Genomic DNA, 22,612 nt, shown 5'->3' with positions numbered 1-22,612 from the left:
AGTCTTACCACATTTATGCTGCTGTAACCAATAAGAATATGCATCTCTAGACAGTAATGCTTATTACAATACTTTTTTATCTGTCTAAAACTAGAAGAAAAATAAGTAATTATTCCTATGTTGTATTGATTTATATATGAAAGTATTTTAGTTGATATGAAACTTTATATGAAAATATTTTAGGCAACTGATAGAAATGCCTGCAAATTGTTGTAATTGCAGATTTCAACTTAATTAAAATTAATTAAACTTAAAATCAACTTAATTAAATTTAAAATCCTGATTAAAACTGTATCTTTTACCTATTTTCAGAAATGTCAGTTAGATAGTTTATGTTCCACTGTAAGCATTAAAGAATTAAGTTCCATATAAAATAATATTGGCTTTTTCTATAAAAGGAAACATCTCTGAGCTACTTCTGTTCAATACATAATCCCTGGTTATAAAGACTAATTCTTAATAATGCTTAAGCTTCTTATTCCTCTTTAGAAACTTCTGAACATATCAGATGAACAAAACAGCGAATTAATTACTTGCATTTGTTTGATTCATCTTAAAAGTCTGAAGAAATGCTCAGTTTTCCTAATATTTACGCACACTTCCTTGACTGATCTGAACACTGGTTCCACACCTGGCAACTGATTAGCAGCTTTCATTTCATTTTTAATATAGGTTAATTGATCTTGGGAGATAGGATGTTTTTCAGGACAATTCTGAAATGAATTTAAATAATTTTGCTATTTCTTTTTCCTAGAACAGCCTGAGGTCAACCTTAATTATTTCCAGTTAAACTTGATCTTACAGCTAGAAACAACAGTATACTGAACTAATATCATTAACAGCATATTGAATAGATCTATCTCTGTATGAATACCTTTTGTCATGCTTCATTTAATTTGGGATTCTGCCTGAATGAATACATCCATGTCTTCTCTGGAATTAAAATGATGGATGATATGAACAAGATCTTTGGCTTAGTCTACAATTATTGAATACCTATCACTCATAGTTAAAAACTTAAATAAAATTGATGGTAAATAATTTGAATGTTAATCTCACCAAGAAGATTTAAATTAGTGAAAACAGGCACGCTTTCAAATGTATTGTGACTCTATATTATTATAAATCTTCTTAAAAAATAGATATTGAATAATGAATGCTATTTTTCTTGACCTAGGAAATAAACCACTTAAACTAATTTTCTGTGTCAGAAGTGATAGTAGTCTGAGTTTATGTTTAATAAAAATCCAATAAAATTGAGAGATAAAACAGCATAACCAGAAGTTTTACTTTTTTTCTGGAAGTTCTGAATGCTTTGTTCAAATCAATTTGATTTTCTTTTGCAGAGTCCTAATTTTTAATATAGACAAACACATTCCAGATAGTTCTCAAATCTCATTGTAGTGTTATCCCAAATCACTGTACCTACTTAGTGTTGCAATGTACAGCATGAAAACTTTACTGAAAATTCAAAAAATGAATACAAAACAGAGAAAATTCTGACTTAGCACTTATTACTAGAATAAAAAAATAAATATTTTATATTTATAATTATTTATATATTAGTCTTCACATAGAGGAATTTTTGAAATCATTTATATTTTTCACATTTTTGCTGACTCTCTAACAGGCATTATAAGAAGATACAATTAATCTCCCTGACATACACAATAACAGAAGTCAACATATAAACATTCTTTGAAGGGCTCAAAAAGATCTATGAATGAGTTTTGGTGACAAATCAGACTGCTTTTTTAACTATCTCTTACTCAAAATCTGAAAAAAATGCTTGTCTTAAATAATACTACATAAACGACAAAAAAGAAAAACAATAATAGAAAAGAAAATAGCTTACAAGTTAATTTGTCTTTCAGAATGAAGTAATCAAAATCAAAGACTCCTTATATATCATGTGATATGTTGGTTTTATTTTTGTCTTATGTTTTGTAGATTGATTTTTGTTTCATTTCCTACAGAAAACTACAGCCTAGCTTTCTTGCCTCTAGTTTGTTTTTTGGTTTTTTTTTGCTTTTTTTGGTTCATTTCTGCCAAACTTAAAAACCCTTGCATAGTTCTAGCATGAAAGTGCTTGCATGCTTAAAAAACTGAATGAACACATCTCAGAACCAAGATTTTTCCTTTACTACACATTATTTCTAAGATAAATTTTCTTCATTCAGAACTTGATTTGCAGTTAGATTTCCACTAATACAGACTGAAAGAAACTTTCCCTCATTCTCTCTTTTAACTTAAAAACAAACAAACAAACAAAAAACCCCACAAAAGTTATTATCTTTTCTGGACTCCTAAATATAGAGGTCGCAAGCTTAAAAAGTAATCATATATATAGCTAAAATTTAATGTTCATCTCTAAATCCCATTTTATCCAACTGAACTTGAGTAGTACTACTTTATAACCTTTCTGTTTTGCAAGAATTTGAATAAATTGAGCTAAATCCTACATAATCATCTGTTTTACTAATTTGACTGTTGTGGTTGGGATTTTATTTATTTATTTATTTTTTTAAGAGGCCTTGTATTGAAATTTTAAAGGAAGCTTGTACTTAACATTTTTTATTATTCAACTGTCCTGAGAACAACTTTTTTTTGAAGGAAAAAAAGTATTTGGAATTATTATTGTCTATAATTTAGCATGTTTCATTTTGTTTTGTCTTTGACAATTTTCTTTAAGTTCATTGAACATTCTGGATCTTATTGGAATTCTTTCCTTCTTATTCATATTTAGTTTCTGATTTAAGTAAATAAGTTTTGGCCAGAGATTATTTCTAAGCATTTTTCTGTGGTAATACAAATATTCAGTAAACAAAATTAGGAATTTGTGTTGCTTGTGTACTAAACTATTCATAATGTGTTCAGCATTCAATAATAGTAAGAAATCCCTCAAGTTTCTTTGTTTTCTCAAAGGAATTATTTTACTGCACACTTGAGGATTTTAAGAAAGTCTAGAACTGATCACTCTTGAAATATAATTCTAACCATTTCTATTACAAGTAATCTAACTGTAATCTACTGCCTAGACACAGCACATATTCATTTGTCTGTAAGTGATAACATTGTGAAGAGATCAGATGCATAGTGATAACAGTGAATGCTATTGGACTGAATTTTGAAAGAAACAATTTTGTTTAATCTCTAACTAAACTCTAACACCTACTAAACTGGTATTTTTGGTGATGAACTCCCTGTAAAAATGTTCAGTGTTTAACTGGCTGGTACTTCCAACCTCTTCCTCACAAATTTAAAAATAATTTCATATTCAGAAAAAATGTCTAAGTTGTCTTTCTACCATACAATTGCAATCACACGTCCTTCCAGTCCTCCACCCACGTCAAAACTGAAGCTTGTTTTCCTTAAACTAAAACTGTGTTACCAAAATGAATATATTAGATAAACAAACACACACACATTCTCTGAGGCTTTGCATATCATATACAAATGAAGAAACTTATTATTTTCTCCCATCTCTTGAATGAACTGAGTAATGGGATTGGAATATTCATTGTTAGCATTTGTGATAAGTAATTAAAATACAGTGTTAAAATTGCTTTCGCAACATTGGTACTTCCTTAATGCTTATGATTTAATGAGCCCATTTATTGAAATCTCCATATTATTTTGTGTAAGTGGTACCTTATTATTTCTTAACACACTCTTCAAACTTTACTTTTATCTTAATTCTTAAATATGTTTACAACCTTTGGCACACACACACTGTCTCCTGACAGACTAAATTCCACAATTGAGTATGTCTTTGAAATGGACACTAATTTGAACAATTTACTTATCAACCTGATTTGTTAATGATTCAAATGCTATTCAATTTAGGAAAACATTGACTGTTTTAGTTTCTTTTTCCCATGAATGATAACACATCTGCTTTTAATTATGTCTTTTGACAATGATTTTATAAGTCAACATATTTCAATGCAGTAGCTGAAACATGGAGTGGAAAATCTAAAATGCAAGGTTTTCTACACTTAATTTTATAGACCCCAGAATACACATTTGATCTCATGTTGTTAGAGCTCTCTTTGTAGTAAATGAGGAGAAAAAAAGCTTTATGTCACAATGTACCTATTAAAATAAGTACCTACCTCAGGTATTTGACATTTGATTTCCATACCTACTGTTCTATGAAATGAATCTGTTCTAAGAATATCTTATGGGTTTTTGTTTTGTTTTGTTTTTTTCTTCCATTCTTCTGGGTGCCCGGGAAGGTTATGGAACGAGTAATCTCGGGAGCCATCATGGATCAATTCAAGGTCAACCAGGGGATAAGGCCCAGTCAGCATGGGTTTACGAATGGTAGATCCTGTCTGACAAACCTGATTTCATTCTATGACAAGGTGACCCGCTTAGTGGATGAGGGTCAGGCTGTTGATATGGTCTACCTGGACTTCAGTAAGGCCTTTGACACTGTCCCCCATAACATTCTCATGGAGAAACTGGCTGCCCATGGTCTGGATGGGTGTACGATCTGCTGGATGAAGCACTGGCCGGATGGCCGGGCCCAAAGAGTCGTGGTCAATGGAGTTGAATCTAGTTGGTGGGTGGTCACGAGCAGTGTCCCCCAAGGCTCAGTACTGGGACCACTTCTATTTAACGTCTTTATTGATGATCTTGATGAGAGTATTGAGGGCATTCTCAGTAAGTTTGCAGATGACACCAAGCTGGGAGGGAGTATTGACCTGCCTGACAGGAGAAAGGCAGTACAGAGGGACCTGGAGAGACTGGATCGACGGACCAAGGTTAACTGTATGAGTTTCAATGGGGCCAAGTGTCAGGTCCTGCATTTTGGTCACAACAATGCCAGACAACCCTACAGGCCTGGAGAGGTGTGGCTGGAAAGCTGCCTGATGGAAAGGGACCTTGGTGTTCTGATGGACAGTCGGCTGAATATGAGCCAGCAGTGTGCCCTGGTGGCCAAGAAGGTTGATGGCATCCTGGCTTGTATCAGGAATGGTGTGGTGAACAGGACTAGGGAAGTAATCCTGCCCCTGTACTTGGCATTGGTGAGGCCTCACCTTGAGTACTGTGTTCAGTTTCGGGCACCTCGGTACAGAAAGGGCATGGAGAAGGGCCAGAGAAGGGCAACTACGGTAGTGAAGGGCGTGGAAAATCAGCCCTATGAGGAGAGGCTGAGAGAGCTGGGGCTGTTTATCTGGGGAAAAGGAGGCTGAGGGGGGACCTTATTGCTCTCTTCCAATATCTGCCAAGGTGCTTAGAGTGCTTAGAGTAAGAGTGGGGTTGGTCTCTTCTCACTAGTGACAGGTGACAAGACGAGGGGAAATGGCCTCAAGTTGTGCCAAGGTAAGTTTAGGCTGGATGTTAGGAAACACTTCTTTACAAAAAGAGTGGTTAAACATTGGATTAGGCTCCCCAGGGAGGTGGTTGAGTCACCGTCCCTGGATGTGTTTAAGAGCCGTTTGGATGTGGTGCTCAGAGATATGATTTAGCAGAGGGTTGTTAGAGTTAGGGTACTATGGTTAAGCTGCGGTTGGACTTGATGATCCTTGAGGTCCCTTCCAACCTGAGTAATTCTATGATTTTATGTTTCTGGGGAAAAAATACAAAAAAAGTACATACAATCACAATTCTCCAACTCATACATATTTTAAAATTCTGTTAAAGTACAACATAAGAAATAAGAACAGTTATAGAAGTCACACAGTGTTTCTAAGAAAGGCAATCAAATAGTCAAATCACAAAAAAAAAAGAAGAAAATATGTAAAGTAGCAGCAGCAAAATGCTGGACTATGGCAAATTATTTTCTCTTTCCCTTTGGTTCACAGATTAACGTTTTTATTTGAAGCTCTTCTGAACCAAATTCTCTTTCCTTTTTTGTCTCCAAGCGAAAAATAAAATAGAAAATTAGATAAAAGCATGACAGATGCCAGCAAATGCTATTCAGTCAATAATAGGTAATAGCCTACATTTGCAAGCTATTTTATTTATGGTTTTTGTTGCTTTTTTTTTTTAACTGTGGTTATATGTAAACTGCAGTTAACTTGAGTCTAACCTAAACTGATAGCATTTCAAAAAGAGTAAGTACAAAGAAACAATGCACCAAAGAATTTTTCTTTTTTTGAACAGATTCTTCAGGCCTTACTAATAGGCAAAAAGGATGGAGAAGAAAATCTCACCTAAAAATGGAATTGTATATAACTTAAGTACCTTTTCAGCATCGAATATTTCAAGGTTAAACATCACAAATGCTTGAGATGAATAATAATTCCAGTATGTAGCTAATTACTGAAATGTTGATGGCTCCAAGACTCTTGCAAGTTTTTCAATGTGTTTCTCTACTACACAATCTCAAAATAATGGAAAATAAAGCATGCAGGAAACAGCACCACAGTGCAAAAAAAAAAAAAAAAAAAAAAAAAAGACAACTCAAGGGAAAGGTCCATCTCTTAAACTTCTCATTACTCTTTCTCCAGTAAGACCACTAAAGATATCCTACTACAGGATTCCAAGCATTTGCAATTGCAATTGCAATCCCTTTTCTCCTCCTTTACTTCTTTGATCACTGAGGTTCGCTGCTTCGGAGCTTTCCCAGCCAGAACTGCAGCGACTGACCACAACGTACAGGGAGGTTTCAGTCTGTTCCTTCATCCAAGGAAGCCCGAGATAACAGAGCAGTCTGGTAGCTCTCGCAAGAGCAGCTGACCTGAAGTGGGCATTGCAAGGGGGTGGGGGCATCCACGGCAGCAGGGCAGGGAGAGAGGGAAATTGATTGGTGGTGCCAAACCCTATTGGCCCTGAGATCTTGGCAGCCAGCTGAGGCTCCACATGGAATACATCACCCCCTGCCACCCTGCAAACAGTTGACAGAGGGGAACCAGCATGCAGACAGTGTTCCTGCTGCAGTGAGCCCCCTGTCCTCTCCTCCCCATATCAACAGCGGTGAAGAACTGGGGGCTGTGGGGCACTGGTAAAAGGTCCCTGCTCAGGGATGTAGGCACATCCTCTCAGAGGTTCCTCTGCCTCCCCAGCTACCCCTGGAGAACAGGTACAGTGCTCTGCAGGGACAACTGACAATGGTGGTGTTGATGGTTCTCCCCAGTTGGAGGTGTTACCAAAATCGAACCAGACCTCACTCAGTATTAAAACCTCAACAGCCAAAGAAAAACGATGTGTCATTGTCATTGGTGACTCTGCTGAAGGGAACAGAAGGGCCAGTATGTAGACCAGACCCTCTACACAGGGAGATCTGTTGCCTCCTGGGAGCCCAGGTTAAAGACATAAGGAAGAAACTTCTTTCCCTAGTTCAACCCACGGATTACTATCCCCTACTGTTGTTTCAGGTAGGCAGCAATGATACAGGAAGAACTTCCCTAAAGACTATGAAAAAGGAGTTCAGAGTTTTGGGGTGACAGGTAAAAGTTTTGGGAGCACAAGCTGTGTTCTCCTCTATCCCTCTAGTTATAGGGAATGATGAAGGACTAAATATGATGGGCCAACAGATAGAGAGACCTGGCTCTTAGCATAGTGTGCCCAGCAGGGGTTTGGGTTTTTTGACCTCTGCTCTGTTTGCACAAGACCAGACCTGCTGACAACTGGCTGCAGTAGCTTCTCCCACTGGTGGAAAGGATTCTTAAGACAGGAGTTGGGAAGATTCATTGATAGAGCTTTAAACTAGGTACAAAGGGGGGTGGGATGTAACTGCGTCACTACACCGGAGCCTGTATGTAACATCCCAGTTCATGTAGGAGACGGATGTGCTAGTAAGATCCCACAGTCTTATGTCTTGGTGAAGAAGGAAGACAACTCACGCTACCTGTGTAGGAAGAACACAAAGGTTGGTTGAAGTTGGTGTCTGTGGAAACACCTGAGTATGGTCATGAGGGTGTTAGGACTACTGCCACTCAAAAGGAGGTCCAGCTCAGGGGCTTTTACACTAATGCACACAGCATGGGTAATAAACAGGAGGAGCTGGAGGCCATTGTGCAGTCGGAAAGTTATGATATAGTCGCCATCATGAAAACGTGGAATGACTGGCACAGCTGCAGTGCTGTGATGGATCGCTACCAACTTTTCAAAAGAAATGGACAAAGCAGGAAAGGTGGTGGTGTAGCCCTCTGTGTTAAGAAAGACTGTGAATGTATGGAAATTAATGATGGTGATGAGAGGGTTGAGAGTTTACGGGTCAGAATAAAAGTGAAGGCCAATAAGACTGATAGTATCATGGGAGTCTGCTACAGGTCACCCAACCAGGATGAAGAGGTGGACAAGACACTTTACAGACAGATGAGTGAAGTCTCAAGGTTTCTCTCCGTTGTTGTTGTGGGGGACTTCAACTTCCCAGACATCTGCTGGATTTACAATACAGCAGGTAGGGAACAGTCCCAGAGGTTCTTGGAGTGTGGGAGATAACTTCCTGACACAGCTGGTGAAGGAGCCAACAAGGGGAAACAAAATCCTGGATCTGCTGTTTGCTAACAGAGAAGTTCTTCTAGGGGATGTAAAGGTTGGAGGTGGTCTGGGGCACAATGATCATGAGATGCTAGATTTCTCAATGCTTGTTCAATGAGAGTGGAGTCAGCAGAACTGCCACCTTGGACTTCTGGAGGGCAGACTTTAACCTCTTTAGGACCATGGTTGAGAGGCTCCCTTGGGAGTTTTAGAGAGCGTGGGAGCCCAGGAAGGCTGGGAAAACTTTAAGGAAGTAATTTTAAAGGTACAGGAGCTGACCATCCCCCAAGTCAAATGAGCCGACAGGCAAGGAAGCCGGACTGGCTGAACAGAGATCTCTGGCTGGAACTCAAGAGCAAAAGGAAAGTTTATGGTCTCTGGAAGAGTGGGCAAGCTACTTATGATGATTACAGGTGAAGCTATGAAGCTATGAAGGGAGAAAATTAGAAAAGCCAAAGTCCAGCTAGAACTGAACTCTACCACTAAGGTAAAGGAATAAATATTTCTATAAATGAATCAACAGCAAGAGGAGGTCTAGGGAGAATCTCCGTATCTTGTTGGATGCCGAGAGCACTTGGTGACCAAGGATGAGGATAAGGCTGAGGTACTTAATGCCTTTTTTGCCTCAGTATTTAATAGTAAGACTTGTTACTCTCTGGGAACACAGCCCCCTGTTCTGGTGGACAGGGATGGGGAACAGAATAGGCCCTGCATAATCCACGACAAGATGGTTTTGCACCTGCTCCAAAAGCTGGATGCTCGTAAGTCCATGGGGCCGGATGGACTGCACCCTAGAGTGCTGAGGGAGTTGGTAGATATGGTTGCCAAGCCAGTCCATCATTCTTCAGCAATCCTGGCTAACCGGAAATGTCCCAGCAGATTGGAGACTGGCAAATGTGACACCCATCTTCACAAAGGGCCGGAAAGATGTTCCTGGTAGCTACAAACCTATCAGTCTCACCTTAGTGTTGGGGAAGGTTATGGAACGAGTAATCTCGGGAGCCATCATGGACCAGTTAAAGGTCAACCAGGGGCCCAGTCAGCATGGGTTTACGAAAGGTAGATCCTGTCTGACCTGATTCATTCTATGACAAGGTGACCCGCTTAGTGGATGAAGGTAAGGCTGTTGATGTGGTTCTACCTGGACTTCAGTAAAGCGTTCGACACTATCCCCCACAACATTCTCATGGAGAAACTGGCTGCCCACAGTTTGGATGGGCATATGCTCCACTGGGTGAAACACTGGCTGGATGACCGGGCCCAAAGAGTCATGGTCAATGGAGTTAAATCCAGTTGGTGGCTGGTCACATGTGATGTCTTCCAGGGCTCAGTACTGGGACCACTTCTATTTAACATCTTTATTGATGATCTTGATGAGGGTATTGAGGGCATTCTCAGTAAGTTTGCAGATGACACCAAGTTGGGAGGGAGTGTTGACCTGCCTGAGAGGAGAAAGGCATTACAGAGGGACCTGGAGAGATTGGATCGATGGACCAAGGTTAACTATATGAGATTCAGTAGGGCCCTAAATTGTGCCAGGGTAAGTTTCGGTTGTATATAAGGAAACACTTCTTTATAGAAAGGGTTGTTAAGCACTGGAATAGGCTCCCCAGGGAGGTAGTTGAGTCACCATCCCTGAGTGTGTTTAAAAACTGTTTGGATGTGGTGCTCAGGGACATGAATTAGCGGAGGGTTGTTAGAGTTGTATGGTTAGGTCGTGGTTTGGCCTTTGAAGTCTTTTCCAACCTGAGCAATTCTATGATTCTATGATTCTGTAAGTGATAATTTTCAACTGACATCAATAATAATGTTGATTTCTGCTTTGAAAACTACTAGCTGTTACCTATTGCTGAAAATAATGATTGATTCTTGATTTCATTGCTTTCAAAGAATTATGTCTGCACCATCCTTAAAGATATGATCTACAACATTAGCTAACTGCAGAAATTGACTTATGGAGAAATAGTTTTTTCTTAGAGTGCACTCTCACACTGCTACTGTCCTGATAAGCTAGCCAATTCTAAAACTAGCTTAGGCACCTCTACACTAATTCACAGAAATCATTCCTGATATAGATGATTTGGCACAGTATACCCTCAGCAGTTTTGCTGATGATACAAAACTGGGGAAGTGGATGACACACCAGATGTTGATGTTGCCATCCAGAGAGATAATGACTGGCTGGAAACATGGCCTGACCTGATAGGAGTCTCGTGAATTTCATCAAGACCTGAGTCCTGAACTTGGAAAGAAACAACCTCAGACACTAGCACCTGCTGAAGGCAATCCAGCTGGAAAGCAGCCTGGCAGAAGAGCCCCTGGCAGCCCTTGTGAACACTTACCTGAAGATGGGCTAACAGTGTGAACTTACCACAAAGAAGATGATATACTGTTATAATGGTCTGGCCACAACTGGAGTACTGTGTTCAGTTTTGGTTCCCTCGCTATAAGAAGGATATTGAGTTGCTCCATATTGTGCAGAGATGGTCAACAGAGCTGGTGAAGTGACTAGAAAACAAGACTTGAAGTCTGCATAAACTTTTTTTTTTTTTTTTTTTTGGTGATAAAACTCTTTCCAATTTCTTTGATGCCCTTATTAGGACAAAATAGAGCCTGCCACATGGTAAACACCTCAAAATCATTTAAAAACACAGTGCTACTGAATTTTTGCTGCTATTGCCATTCATGAGCAAAATAAATTACTAGAGAGTAAAACAACAGTGTTACAGCAAGGGTTGAATAGCACTGTAATCATCACATGCATCCTCCTAGATGAAAATAGAGGATGGTCTAAGGGAAATAAATATATAAGAATGTACTCAAAATGAGATTTCAAAAAACTGGTCACAAATTTGCAACTCCGTTTAGAAACATAAAATACACTAATAGGCTTTTAAAAGTACTTAGTTCCCATTCATTTTCTTTAAAATTACTAACAGATGAGTGTTAAATACTTTGGCAAGTCTTGGCAAATTAAGTAGATGCCTAAATTGGCAGTGAATCTTTGCTGGAAGCTGTGACTGCTTTTCATTGCTGAGATCCATCCAAGCTATTCTAATGCAGTCTATTTGTACAATAAAACAAAGAAAAGAAAAAAAAAAACAAAAAACTGTAAACCTGAGTCTAAACTGGAAAATGGCATGAGGTACGCCACTGTTATTTGATCCATTGCTCTTGTACTCACTTGTACAGCTTTCATTGCACATATTAGTATTTTCAAATGTAAATCATAATTTCCTAGCATCCAAATTAGTTAAAATTTATCAAAAGAAAATATAAAAATGATGCCAAAGACAATGAGTAAACATACACACACAAAAAGAATAAATGGGATCCCTTGGGATCATGTACTCTTAAAAAAAAAAAAAAAAAAAAAAAGTTACTTTTACAACAAAATATCAAGATATCTAAGCAAAACAGAGATAAATTAGGACATGTTATCCCTGTACTGCGTGTTATAAACTAATTGACAATCGCTCCTACAGTGCTAAGCTAATAGAGGGATATGGAGATTATCCATACAGATAGTCTGAAACATCCTCTTTTGTGGATTGAGAAGTCACCCATTTTTAAATATACTTAATTTATCTTTACTTAAGTTACATAAAAATAACTTCAAAATTATTCTCAATCTTTCTCACATTCTCAAGTTTATATTTTCCTGATACAACTCAGCATTCAAATCCCTATCTCATATAAAGGGTACATGAATTATTCACTCACAGGGAAAAAAAAAAAATCAAGTATTTAGCAACACTCGAGATGCCACATGGTGTCTAGGAATCCACACATGGCCATTAAATATAGCACTGAAGTTATGAAGGAACCTTTCCAGAAAATCTGCAGGGAACAGGGCAGCATGATAACAGCATATCTCAAATTTACACACAACTTTATTTCTGTGTGCTGGGAACTGCACTTGGTCTTGACTGCTTAAAGTGGGAGGTTAGGAAACTAGCTGATGTGGAGAAACCTACTGGTATAATTGAATATAAAATCAGATAACACTTTAAGTCCTTTCAGATAGAAGTTCAATCTCCTGACATCAATTTTATGTAGAAACGATTGAAAGAATTCATAGAATTTTGTAGAGAACAGCAGAATATACACTAATATCCAGCATTCACAACAGACCAGTAGTGAGAACCACTCTAACAAAAATACAAACAAACAAACAACAAAAAAACGCTGCTAGTCTGATGTGAACGTGTGTCAGCAGAACTTTGGCAATCCTAGAGATGTTTAAGGAAATGAAAAAAGGTGAAATGATTGATACACAGTGATACCCTCCATTTTTGTTAAGTAAAGACTCCTGCAATTTCTTTATCAAGCCCAAAAGGATTGAAAAGTTTTGAACTACATGAATCTCAGCATACTGACAGTTAACTGTTAACTGTGCTTTTTCTCAGGAGACAGAAATCTAGTAGTGTTACTGTGCCTGCTGGTTGGCAATGGCTGCACCCCAGCAGAACGCTACTGCCACAAAAATTTGGAGACCCAGATGGAAGTCCCATGCTCATGCAGAAGGAAGACTGCAGCCAAAAAGAGCGTGGAGACCCAAACTGAGGTCTTACTTAAAGTTTCTGTCATGGTTTTGTGATTTTTGGTTTTCGGTATTCCACATCATAACATCATGTGGGGCACTGGGAGTTTGTCAAGTTCTGGGTACCTGCCCAGAAGAGAAGAAGAACTACATTCCCCAGGGGACTTTGTGGTCACAGAGAGGAGATATAACTCCTGGCAAGGTCACTTGATGCGCTCTTCTTTGTCCGCTCTTCTTCGTCGGCTCTCCTCCCGTCTCCCTGATGCTCAACTGGACTGTGCATCTCACCTCAGTGTTGTGGTGAGGCCTATCCAGCTTTCGGACATTCTCTCTCTCATTATATTTGATTTATTAGCTTCAGTTTTAATTATATTGTATTACAGTATGTTATTTTGCATTCCGATACTACATTTAGTAAACAAGTTTTTCTCCTCAGATCATTGCCGCTGTTTTTAATTATTTTGAGGTCCCCTGTTCCCTTTTTCTGGAGGCATGGATTTTGCGAAATCCCTCCACCCCGCTAGTCACAGAACTGGGCCGAACCAGCCCGTAAACCATTGACAGTTTCACAGAGATAAAGGCAACAATATTTACGCTACTTTTTAGCTTCCACAGTTAACCAGTCATATACAAACCTCTGCAAAAACATCCATTATAAACACAGCATGCTGGTGGAGTATAAGTTATCTTAACTATTTATGCAAGTAAATGTTTATATTCTTTTAATCACGCCTTTCTTTCTGAGAACCATTAAAACATATGCTTAACATCCTCGTTTTTCACTAGTCACACTAGACTAGACAGCTACTATCATGTTAATTCCTATCTCTTGATTGTAAATACCTCTGGCAACCCAACACCATTAGCAATTCTTCTAACTCTCGAGAAGAGGTTTAGGTTAGACTTAAGGAAGAACTTTTTTCTCTCAGAGAATGGTCAGGCACTGGAATGACTTGCCAAGGGAGGTGATGGAGTCGCCATCTCTGGCAGTGTTCAAGAGGTGTCTGGACGAGGAGCTGCGAGATCTGGTTTAGTAGCTTGTGGTAGCAGTGGTAGTGTGAAGACAGTTGGACTAGATGATCTTATAGGTCGTTTCCAACCTTGTGATTCTATGATTCTATGAAAAAACCATAAAAACAATGTTTTGCCCAGAGGAAGCTACCCATATTCTTGGCTCATGTTGGACCCTCAACATTAACAGGTTTGTTATTATGTGTACAGACACTGAGCAAAAACAATTGAGTCTTTTACATTAGTAAATGGGTTTACATCAGCACTAGCAGAACATATAGGGCCAGGTAGAAGCTCAAACATGCTGCTGATTTCCTGGAGGATGTTTCTTGTTGCAGTTTCAGTCGGGGAATAAGAGACGTAAACACAGAAGAAGTCATTCTCATTCTCTTTTGGGAAAGGGACAGAAAAAGATGAGAACTCTGAATTCTGAATTATTGTGATACCCTATTACTCAAGTCTGACCACACTTCCAATGTAATTACAGAAGCTTTAGAGTGAAATGAGCTATCATAAAAACACAGGCTACAAATTTAAGTCTTAATTTTAGGAGGATCTTAGGGCAGTCTTTTCAATCTGTTAGTAATCTTTGCAGTCTATGACTTCATCTTCTTTTAGTGAATTTAGAAGTAAGGAACACAAATCTGTTTTCTCAAAGGTCTAATGATTAGTTTTTAATTTTGACCCTACTTCGCCTCAGAGAGCTTTTCATTTAATTTTCAGTGCAATTAATCTGACAGAATGTTTTGTTTGATTTATCTTAAGTATAAACCAGTATGGGGGAAAATTAACCTTGTGGTAATAAATTTCCACCTTGTTCTCAATAATTTCTGTTAAAACTTAACTTCAATCTGGAAATAGACTTTTAAAACACTTTTTTAGTGCAACTCCAAAGATTTATATGATGCAATACTCAATGACACACAAACATAAAGTTTAGTTTTTATATTTAATAGGAGGAAAAAAAAAAAAAAAAACAGGAAAAATTATATAATTCAAAAAAATTACTTTTTAAACAGTTTTGAGGCTGTTAATTTTTTCATTTACTCTTATCACTGGTCATTCACCTTTTGGTTGTTCAGAAAAAAAACATGTTATCTCCAAAAATTTGACTTGAATCTGAACAAAGAGATTTTATGAAGAGTTTTCTCAAAGATTCGTAATGAAATTCAGTTTGAGGTTAATACAACTGTTTTATAAGTTTATAAGTGCATATCATTGATGTATGATGCCAACACATTTATATTTGCGACGCATCCATGATAAGCAGAGGAAATCTAGGATTTAATTAAATTGCTAAACATAAGATATAGTTACACTTCAGATTATTTAAGGTATCCAGGATATTCCCATGAGGACACCATAAAATCAACTGAACACAGTATGATTACATAAACAAGGGACACTAGTGCTATTAGACTTGTCTCATAGTGTTCTCACATTTTTGGGCCATAGAGACACTAGAGGAAACCTAAAAGCAAATTTGAAAATATCCAGTCAACTGTACAGCGGTTTGTCTCCATGGAAAAACACTCAGCTTGGTAATTCAGGGACAACTTGTTTATGTGCAATTGGTAGCACAGAAGTAAGCAAAGTATGTGATGTCTAGATAACTTAAGAGCTTCTAAACATAGAATTATTTTGCTATCTTGCTGATACATTTACTGATATTTTACCTACCAAATTTTATGTTGAAAAATGTAAAACAAAAACAGAAAAAAGAAAAACTCATAAACCGTCTCTGAAACAGTGCCTGTAAATCTTAGCATCATGAGTTATAGTAGTTCTTGTTTTAATCATCTCCTTCCTAGCATTCTTTTCTGCTCCTTTCCTGATATCTCTCAGAGTGTGTATGTATTCATTTATTTACAGTGAACAGTATTTAGTTATGTTATGAAGGGCCATTCCAATTTTACATTCATCTTTCTTCCCATGTTCTTCAAACATTAACTGAAACAGAATAAATACTTGGGCATGTCAGAGAATCATATGCTATGCCTAAGCTTTCCATTGATGGGTATCAAATACGATGACAGCTGTAGAGAAAACATTAAGAAGCATCAGTGGAATTGCATGGGAACCTGAAGGCTATCACTGCACTGTATTTAAACATTCTCTCTTAATTCTACACTAATCTGTGCAAGTGAGATGTCTACAGAGAGTCCAGAAAAAATATGGTTGATTAAAACATCTAACCAAACATATTCCCTATTAATAGAAATATAATTATATGACGGAAAATCCATTTCAGTATATCTGAGGAAACCTATCCCATGCTTCTAATTCTCTATTTCAGCTTGGTTATTACATGCTGTGTTGCCAACGTCCACAGAAAGATAATCAAAAATTTAGTACTGATTGTTCTATGAGGGTTCAGTTATTTACTCAGTGCAATCAGAAGATCTCAGAATCCATAAACTTGTCTATGAACTTCAAAAGCTTTTGACATATCTCTGCAGAAGCTCTTGCAGCAGTTTAATGCTTATAGCATTTTTTTTTTTTAAACAGACATGGAGAAAGGCTCAGAACACCCCCATTGCTCAACACTGGCATGCTGCAAACTACGATTAGCCAGCAAAAGGCTTTATTTATTTATTTATTTATTTATTTTTGTCCTTGTGTAGGTTTCCAAGAAGGTCTGTGATGGGACTCTGGTCAATAGCCAAACACATACACTTCTTCTCAATACTCTTATGGGACAGAGATAAAATAGAAGGAAGGTGAGAAGGCTCATTATATTGATATGACAGTCTCATAGGAAAAACAAAACCCGTTTGTGTTGGTTAATCAGAAAAAGGAATTCATTCACAACTTCTCATCAGCAAGCAAATGTCCAGATGCTTGCTAGAAAGCAGGACCACAGCATGCATAACAGCTGGACAGGAAAACACCAGAGATGACCCTCTCGTTTTCATCCTTTTTAAAAATCTTTTTATCTTTTTCTTGTTGCAGTTTTCATGATAACAGTTATTATATTCTCATTAAAATAAAATTACCTGAGGTGGAAGCAGTGGTAATCTTATATATGCAAGCAGCATACTTAGGTCACTGCATCGCCTCTGCATATCATACTTCACCCACATCATTAAGGCATGGAAAATGGTCTCTTCATCAGGAACATTCACATCATCGCTAGCAAGGAGTTTATGGAGTTCCTCAGCTGGTAGAAGTAAAAATTCTTGATTTCTTATAACTTCCATTATATTCTCCTGAGAAGAAGAAAGCATTAATTTTAGTTAATTTTAAAAGATTTACTAACACTGAAAGAAAATAAAAGCAGTTGTTAATATATACATAGGATTAGTTAATATCCATCTTTCTTACAGATCACAAGAAAAAAAAAAAAACACAGATTATTAACAGCTATATTTGTAATTCATAAATGAACATATTAAAACGAAAGGAAGATTGTATGGTAAAATTGTAATAAAAATGTCAGAATTTAGTTAGAAAGGCTAGAGCAGACCTATATATTTAAAAGAAGGTGCTTTCTGTTGGTCCTTTACAGGTAGATCCCACAAATGCTCACACAGGAACAGAAAAAGAATTGTATGTAATTTTGTGAAGACCTATTTTTAAATTGCTTGAGTAAAAGCCAAAAGGTACCAAAAATTTATATTTTTCTGGCCTTTGTTTTTATCCACTGACTCCGAACAAAGTAAGTTTAAATTGTGTGCTTAGAATCTTGTACAATAGCCTAGAAATGTAAGGGAAAGAGTTTGCAGGCACTTACCTATAAGTTGGCTTAATTCATTTTAATTAAAAAGCCATAAAACTCAGAAAATTTCACTGTACTTCTCAATAAAATGTTTTATAAAGCAAAATTTAATTAAGGCTGGTTAAACTGACATTAAATCCCATAATGAAGAAAATATAACTCAACAGATTATTAGAAACCAACATGAAACTTTGCAATGGCATATTAATCCAAAGTCCTAATATTACTGAAATGCATTATGATGGTAGAATACATTTTATGAACTCACAGAACTTAATTAATGTTGAATAACTTTCAGAGCAGGGATATTGAATAATTATATTACTATTTTGATTAAGATTTCTTTTAATTTTAAATTATGTTTTCTTTTGGAGATATACTTAAGATGATCTTATTCCAGCCTCTGTACTGATTTACCATTGAATGAAAGCAACATCAAACAGTTTCCAGACAAAATGTGAGCTTGCTAAGCCCAAATCTTTTCTTCTAAACATCTGAATTTCCAGTAGTTTCACGAGTCATGGTTAAGTAAACTGTTGCCTTTAAAAGTTTTAATGAACTGCAACAGCTGTATGTGTGCGTGCGTGTATAAATATATATATGCACTTATATGACATATTTATGCATATTTTATGTATATAAAACTGATTTTTTCATCTTCAGAGTTAAAACAACAACAACAAAAAATCTCCCTCCTTTAAGTATTTAGCATTCCTTAAATTGACTTTTGACTGTGAAAAACTTCTACATCACATTTTAATTTCTCTAATTCCATTTTATTTGGAGTGGAAAAGTACATTTCAGTGAGTTGCTGTTCTATCAAAACATAGTTTACTATATATTTTCATTACTGAAAAGAGATCTGCCTCTCTTCTAAAATAAAATCAACCTTCATATTTTTATCTTAGGGAACAGGATACAAAAGACATGTGTGATCCACTGTTAAAATTTTTGGGATAATTGAAATAACTCTCTTTTAATTCTCCAGGAATTAGTGTTACAGATAGTCATTGAACTATTCAGTCTTGCACTAATGAAATGCTTTTAGGAATGCTCTGTGAATAATGATTCTCACCATTTAAGCATGTCCGAAGTTATATGACAGCAGTGTATGAGTTTTCAGAATTTTTGACTCCCATACTTACAGAGCTTTGTAGATCTGATCTTCAGTGTCACTTAAGTTTTGTAAAATTAACTGGGATGTGACTTATTCACTTAGTCTTTCACTTAAGCAAGAATTGTAATGTTTGAATTAAGTACTGAATTTGTTTTAAATTAGAAAAGCTAACTTAGAGTAGATAGTACGAAAGTCTCCAAACCTACTCAGAGAAAGCTATGTCTCATTTGGTTGACCTTCTGTGTTATCAAAACAATCATGCAGTAACTATTGCTGTAGGGCCAAAGCATTTCCAGGACAGTGCTGCTTCACTTTTAAATCTTTACAGCAGCATAGAGAATTAGAATTAAATGACCATGAAATGTTAGCTGAGTAAAGTCATATAAACAAAATCTATCTATATTTGAAAGTAAACAAGTAAGCATCTGTATATCTGAGTCTAAAAGATTATGTATCACAGGAACATAAAACGTTCTAAAAGTTCTAATAGCTCTAAACTATTACCAAACAGAATTTAACAAAAATAAATTATATGACTTATATCCTTACAATGAAGTTAATGATATAAATGATTTTTTTTTTTTTAACCAAGACTTATAATGATCATTATTTCATATGAAATGATATTTTTGACTGTTAGTTCTTTTTGATGCGTGACACTGACTTCACTAATTAGCATGTGGAGTTTAAAGAAACTTCCGTATTTCTATGATTCTGTGATTCTGAGTACTGTGTTCAGCTTTGGACACCTCAGTACAGAAGCGACATTGAGGTGCTGGAGCAGGTCCAAAGAAGGGCAACAAGGCTTGTGAAGGGCTTGGAGAATATGCCCTACGAGGAGAGACAGAAGGAACTGGGGCTGTTTAGTAAGGGGAAAAGGAGGCTGAGACGAGACCTTCATGCTCTCTTCCAATGTCTGAGAGGTGCTTACATCGAGAGTGGGGTTGGTCTCTTCTCTCTAGTGGGAGGTGACAGGACGAGGGGAAATGGCCTTAAGTTGTACTAGGGCAAGTTTAGGTTGTATATCACGAAAAACTTCTTTACAGAAAGGGTTGTTAAGCACTGCAATCAGCTCTCCAGGGTGGTGGTTGAGTCACCATCCCTGGATATGTTTAATAACTGTTTGGATGTAAAGAAACTTCACAGGATAAGGAAAAGGCAGAGGTTCTGAGTGCCTTCTTTACGCCTGTCTTTAAAGGTCAGACCAGTTATCCTCAGGGTACTCCATTCTCTGACCTGGTAGTCTCCACTGGGGAGCAGACTGAACCTCCCATGATTCAGGAGGACACAGTTAGAGACCTACTACTCCAACTGGACTGTCATAAGTCCATGGGTCCGGATGAGATTCACCCGAGAGTGCTGAGGGAACTAGCAGAGGTGACAGCCAAGTTGTTTTCCATTATCTGTTAGTGCTCCCTGTTGACAAGTGAAGTCCCAGAAGTCTGGAGGCTTGCCAGCGTGACTCTCATCTACAAGAAGGATTGTAAGGAGGACCCAGGGAACTAAAGGTCTGTTAGCCTGACCTCGGTGCCAGGGAAGGTTATGGAGCAGATAGTCTTGACATGACATGTGTGGAACAACCAGGGGATCAGGCTTGGCCAGCATGGGTTCACGAAGGGCAGGTCCTGCTTGATCAACCTGATCTCCTTCTATGATCTAGTGACCAGTCTGGTAGATGAGGGAAAAGCTGTTGATGATGTCTACCTAGACTTCAGCAAAGCTTTTGACACTGTCTCCCACAGTATTTTCCTGCAGAAGCTGGCAGCCCATGGCTTGGATAGGTACCCCCTTAGCTGGATAAAGAACTGGCTGGAGGGCTGCGTTCACAGAGTGGCAGTGAATGGAGCTAAATCCAGCTGGTGACTGGTCACGAGTGGTGTTCCTCAGAGGTTGGTACTGGGGCCTGTCCTCTTCCATATCTTTATTGATGACCTGGATGAGAGCATTGAGTGCACCCTCAGTAAGTTTGCAGATGACACCAAGTTGGCTGGTAGTGTCGATCTGCCTGGGGGTAGTGAGGCCCTACAGAGGGATCAGGACAACTGGATAGTTGGGCTGAAGCCAACGGGATGAGATTCAAGGCCAAATGCCAGGTCCTGCACTTTGGCCACAACAACCCCAGGCAGTGCTACAGGCTTGGGGCAGAGTGGCTGGAAGACTGTGTAGAGGAAATGGACCTGGTACAGAGGTCAGGCTGACAGGCCTATAGTTCCCCAGATCCTTTTATGGCCCTTCTTGAAGATGGCAGTCACATCAGCAAGCCTCCAATCCTCTGGGACCTCTCCAGTTAACCAGGAATGCTGGTAGATGACCGAGAATGGCTCAGCAATCACCCCCGCCAGCTCCCTCAGCATCCGGGAGTATAATCCATCCAGTCCCATGGACTTGTGACAGTCTGGATGGAGGAGGAGCTCTCTGACTGTCTCCACCTGAATCGCTGGGGGTGTTTTCTGAGTAGCATCCCAGACTTCCAGATCAGGGTGTAAAATGCCCAGAGGATAACTGGTCTGGCTATAAAAGGCTGATGTAAAGAAGGCATTGAGGACCTCAGCCTTCTCCTTGTCCTCAGTGGCCACATTCCCTGCTGCATCAAGTATAGGATGAAAATTATCCTTGGTTCTTCTTTTGCCGTTGATATATTTATAAAAGGATTTTTTATTGTCTTTTACTGCAGTGGCCAATCTGCGTTCAAGTTGGGCTTCAACTTCCTAACTTCCTCCCTGCATATTTCAGCAACCTCCTTGTATTCTCCCCAAGTAGCCTGCCCCTTCTTCCAGAGGACATAGACTCTCGTTTTCTCCCGGAGTCTCAACAGTAGTTCCCGGCTCATCCACACCGGTCGTCTTCCCCTACGGCTCACCCTACGGCATTCAGGGACAGCCTGTTCTTGCACCTTTAAGATTTCCATCTTGACGAGCGTCCAGGCTTCCTGGACCCCTTTAGCCTTGAAAAGCAACTCCCAAGGGACCTATTGCTACAAGCGCCCTGAATGGATCAAAGTCCGCCCTCTGGAAGTTCAAGAAAGTAGTTTTGCTGGTCACTCTTTTCACATTTCCAAGAATAGAGAATTCTACAATTCCATGGTCGCTCTGCCCAAGACGGTCGCCAACCTTCATTTCTCCCACCAGTCCTTCTCTGTTAGCGAAGACCAGGTCTAGCAGGGCACCACTCCTGGTAGGCTCTCCTACCAGTTGCATAAGGAAGCTATCTTCCACGCAGTCTAGAAACCTCCCAGACTGCTTCCTCTATGCTGTATTATATTTCCAACATATATCAGGGAAGTTGAAGTCTCCCATGAGAACAAGTGCAATCGTGTGACTTCTGCAAGCTGCTCATAGAATGCCTCATGCAACTCTTCATCCTGATTAGGCAGTCTATAATAGACCCCCACCAAGATGTCGCCCCTACAGGCCTTCCCCCGATCCTTGCCCATAGACACTCAACTCTGTTATTCCCAACCCCAAGCTCTTCAACATCAAAACAGTCTTTAATATAAAGGGCCACACCACCACCCTTCTTTTCCTGTCTATCCCTTCTGAAAAGCTTGTAGCCATCTATCACAGCACTCCAGTCATGGGAGTGGTCCCACCATGTTTCAGTAATAGCAACAAGGTCATAATTCGCCTGACTCACAATCGCTTCCAACTTTTCCTGCTTGTTGCTCATGCTGCATGCATTGGTATAGATGCACTTCAGTCATGTCATCTGCCTCACCCCCAGCTCAAGCATCGTTCCCCTAGGCTCATCTCTTGTAAGGGCTGTTTTGTCCTCTTCCCCCTTTGTAACT

The 22,612-nt window shown here is 38.5% G+C and overlaps 1 protein-coding gene across 2 annotated transcripts in view; it reads right to left on the bottom strand.

Moving 5' to 3' along the window:
• Positions 1-22,612, bottom strand: part of KLHL1 (kelch like family member 1) — a 244,638-nt gene that overhangs the window by 59,563 nt on the left and 162,463 nt on the right. For both annotated transcript variants that reach the window (XM_090131050.1, XM_090131055.1), the window contains exon 5: positions 16,987-17,199. In XM_090131050.1, the coding sequence (XP_089987176.1) occupies positions 16,987-17,199 (213 nt within the window). The remainder of the gene's footprint in view (positions 1-16,986; positions 17,200-22,612) is intronic.

Source organism: Phasianus colchicus, chromosome 1, assembly GCF_987193195.1.
Source record: "Phasianus colchicus chromosome 1, bPhaCol1.hap1.1, whole genome shotgun sequence".
In the NCBI taxonomy this organism is placed as follows: Eukaryota; Metazoa; Chordata; class Aves; order Galliformes; family Phasianidae; genus Phasianus; species Phasianus colchicus.
This window is presented reverse-complemented; position numbering and strand designations above follow the sequence as displayed.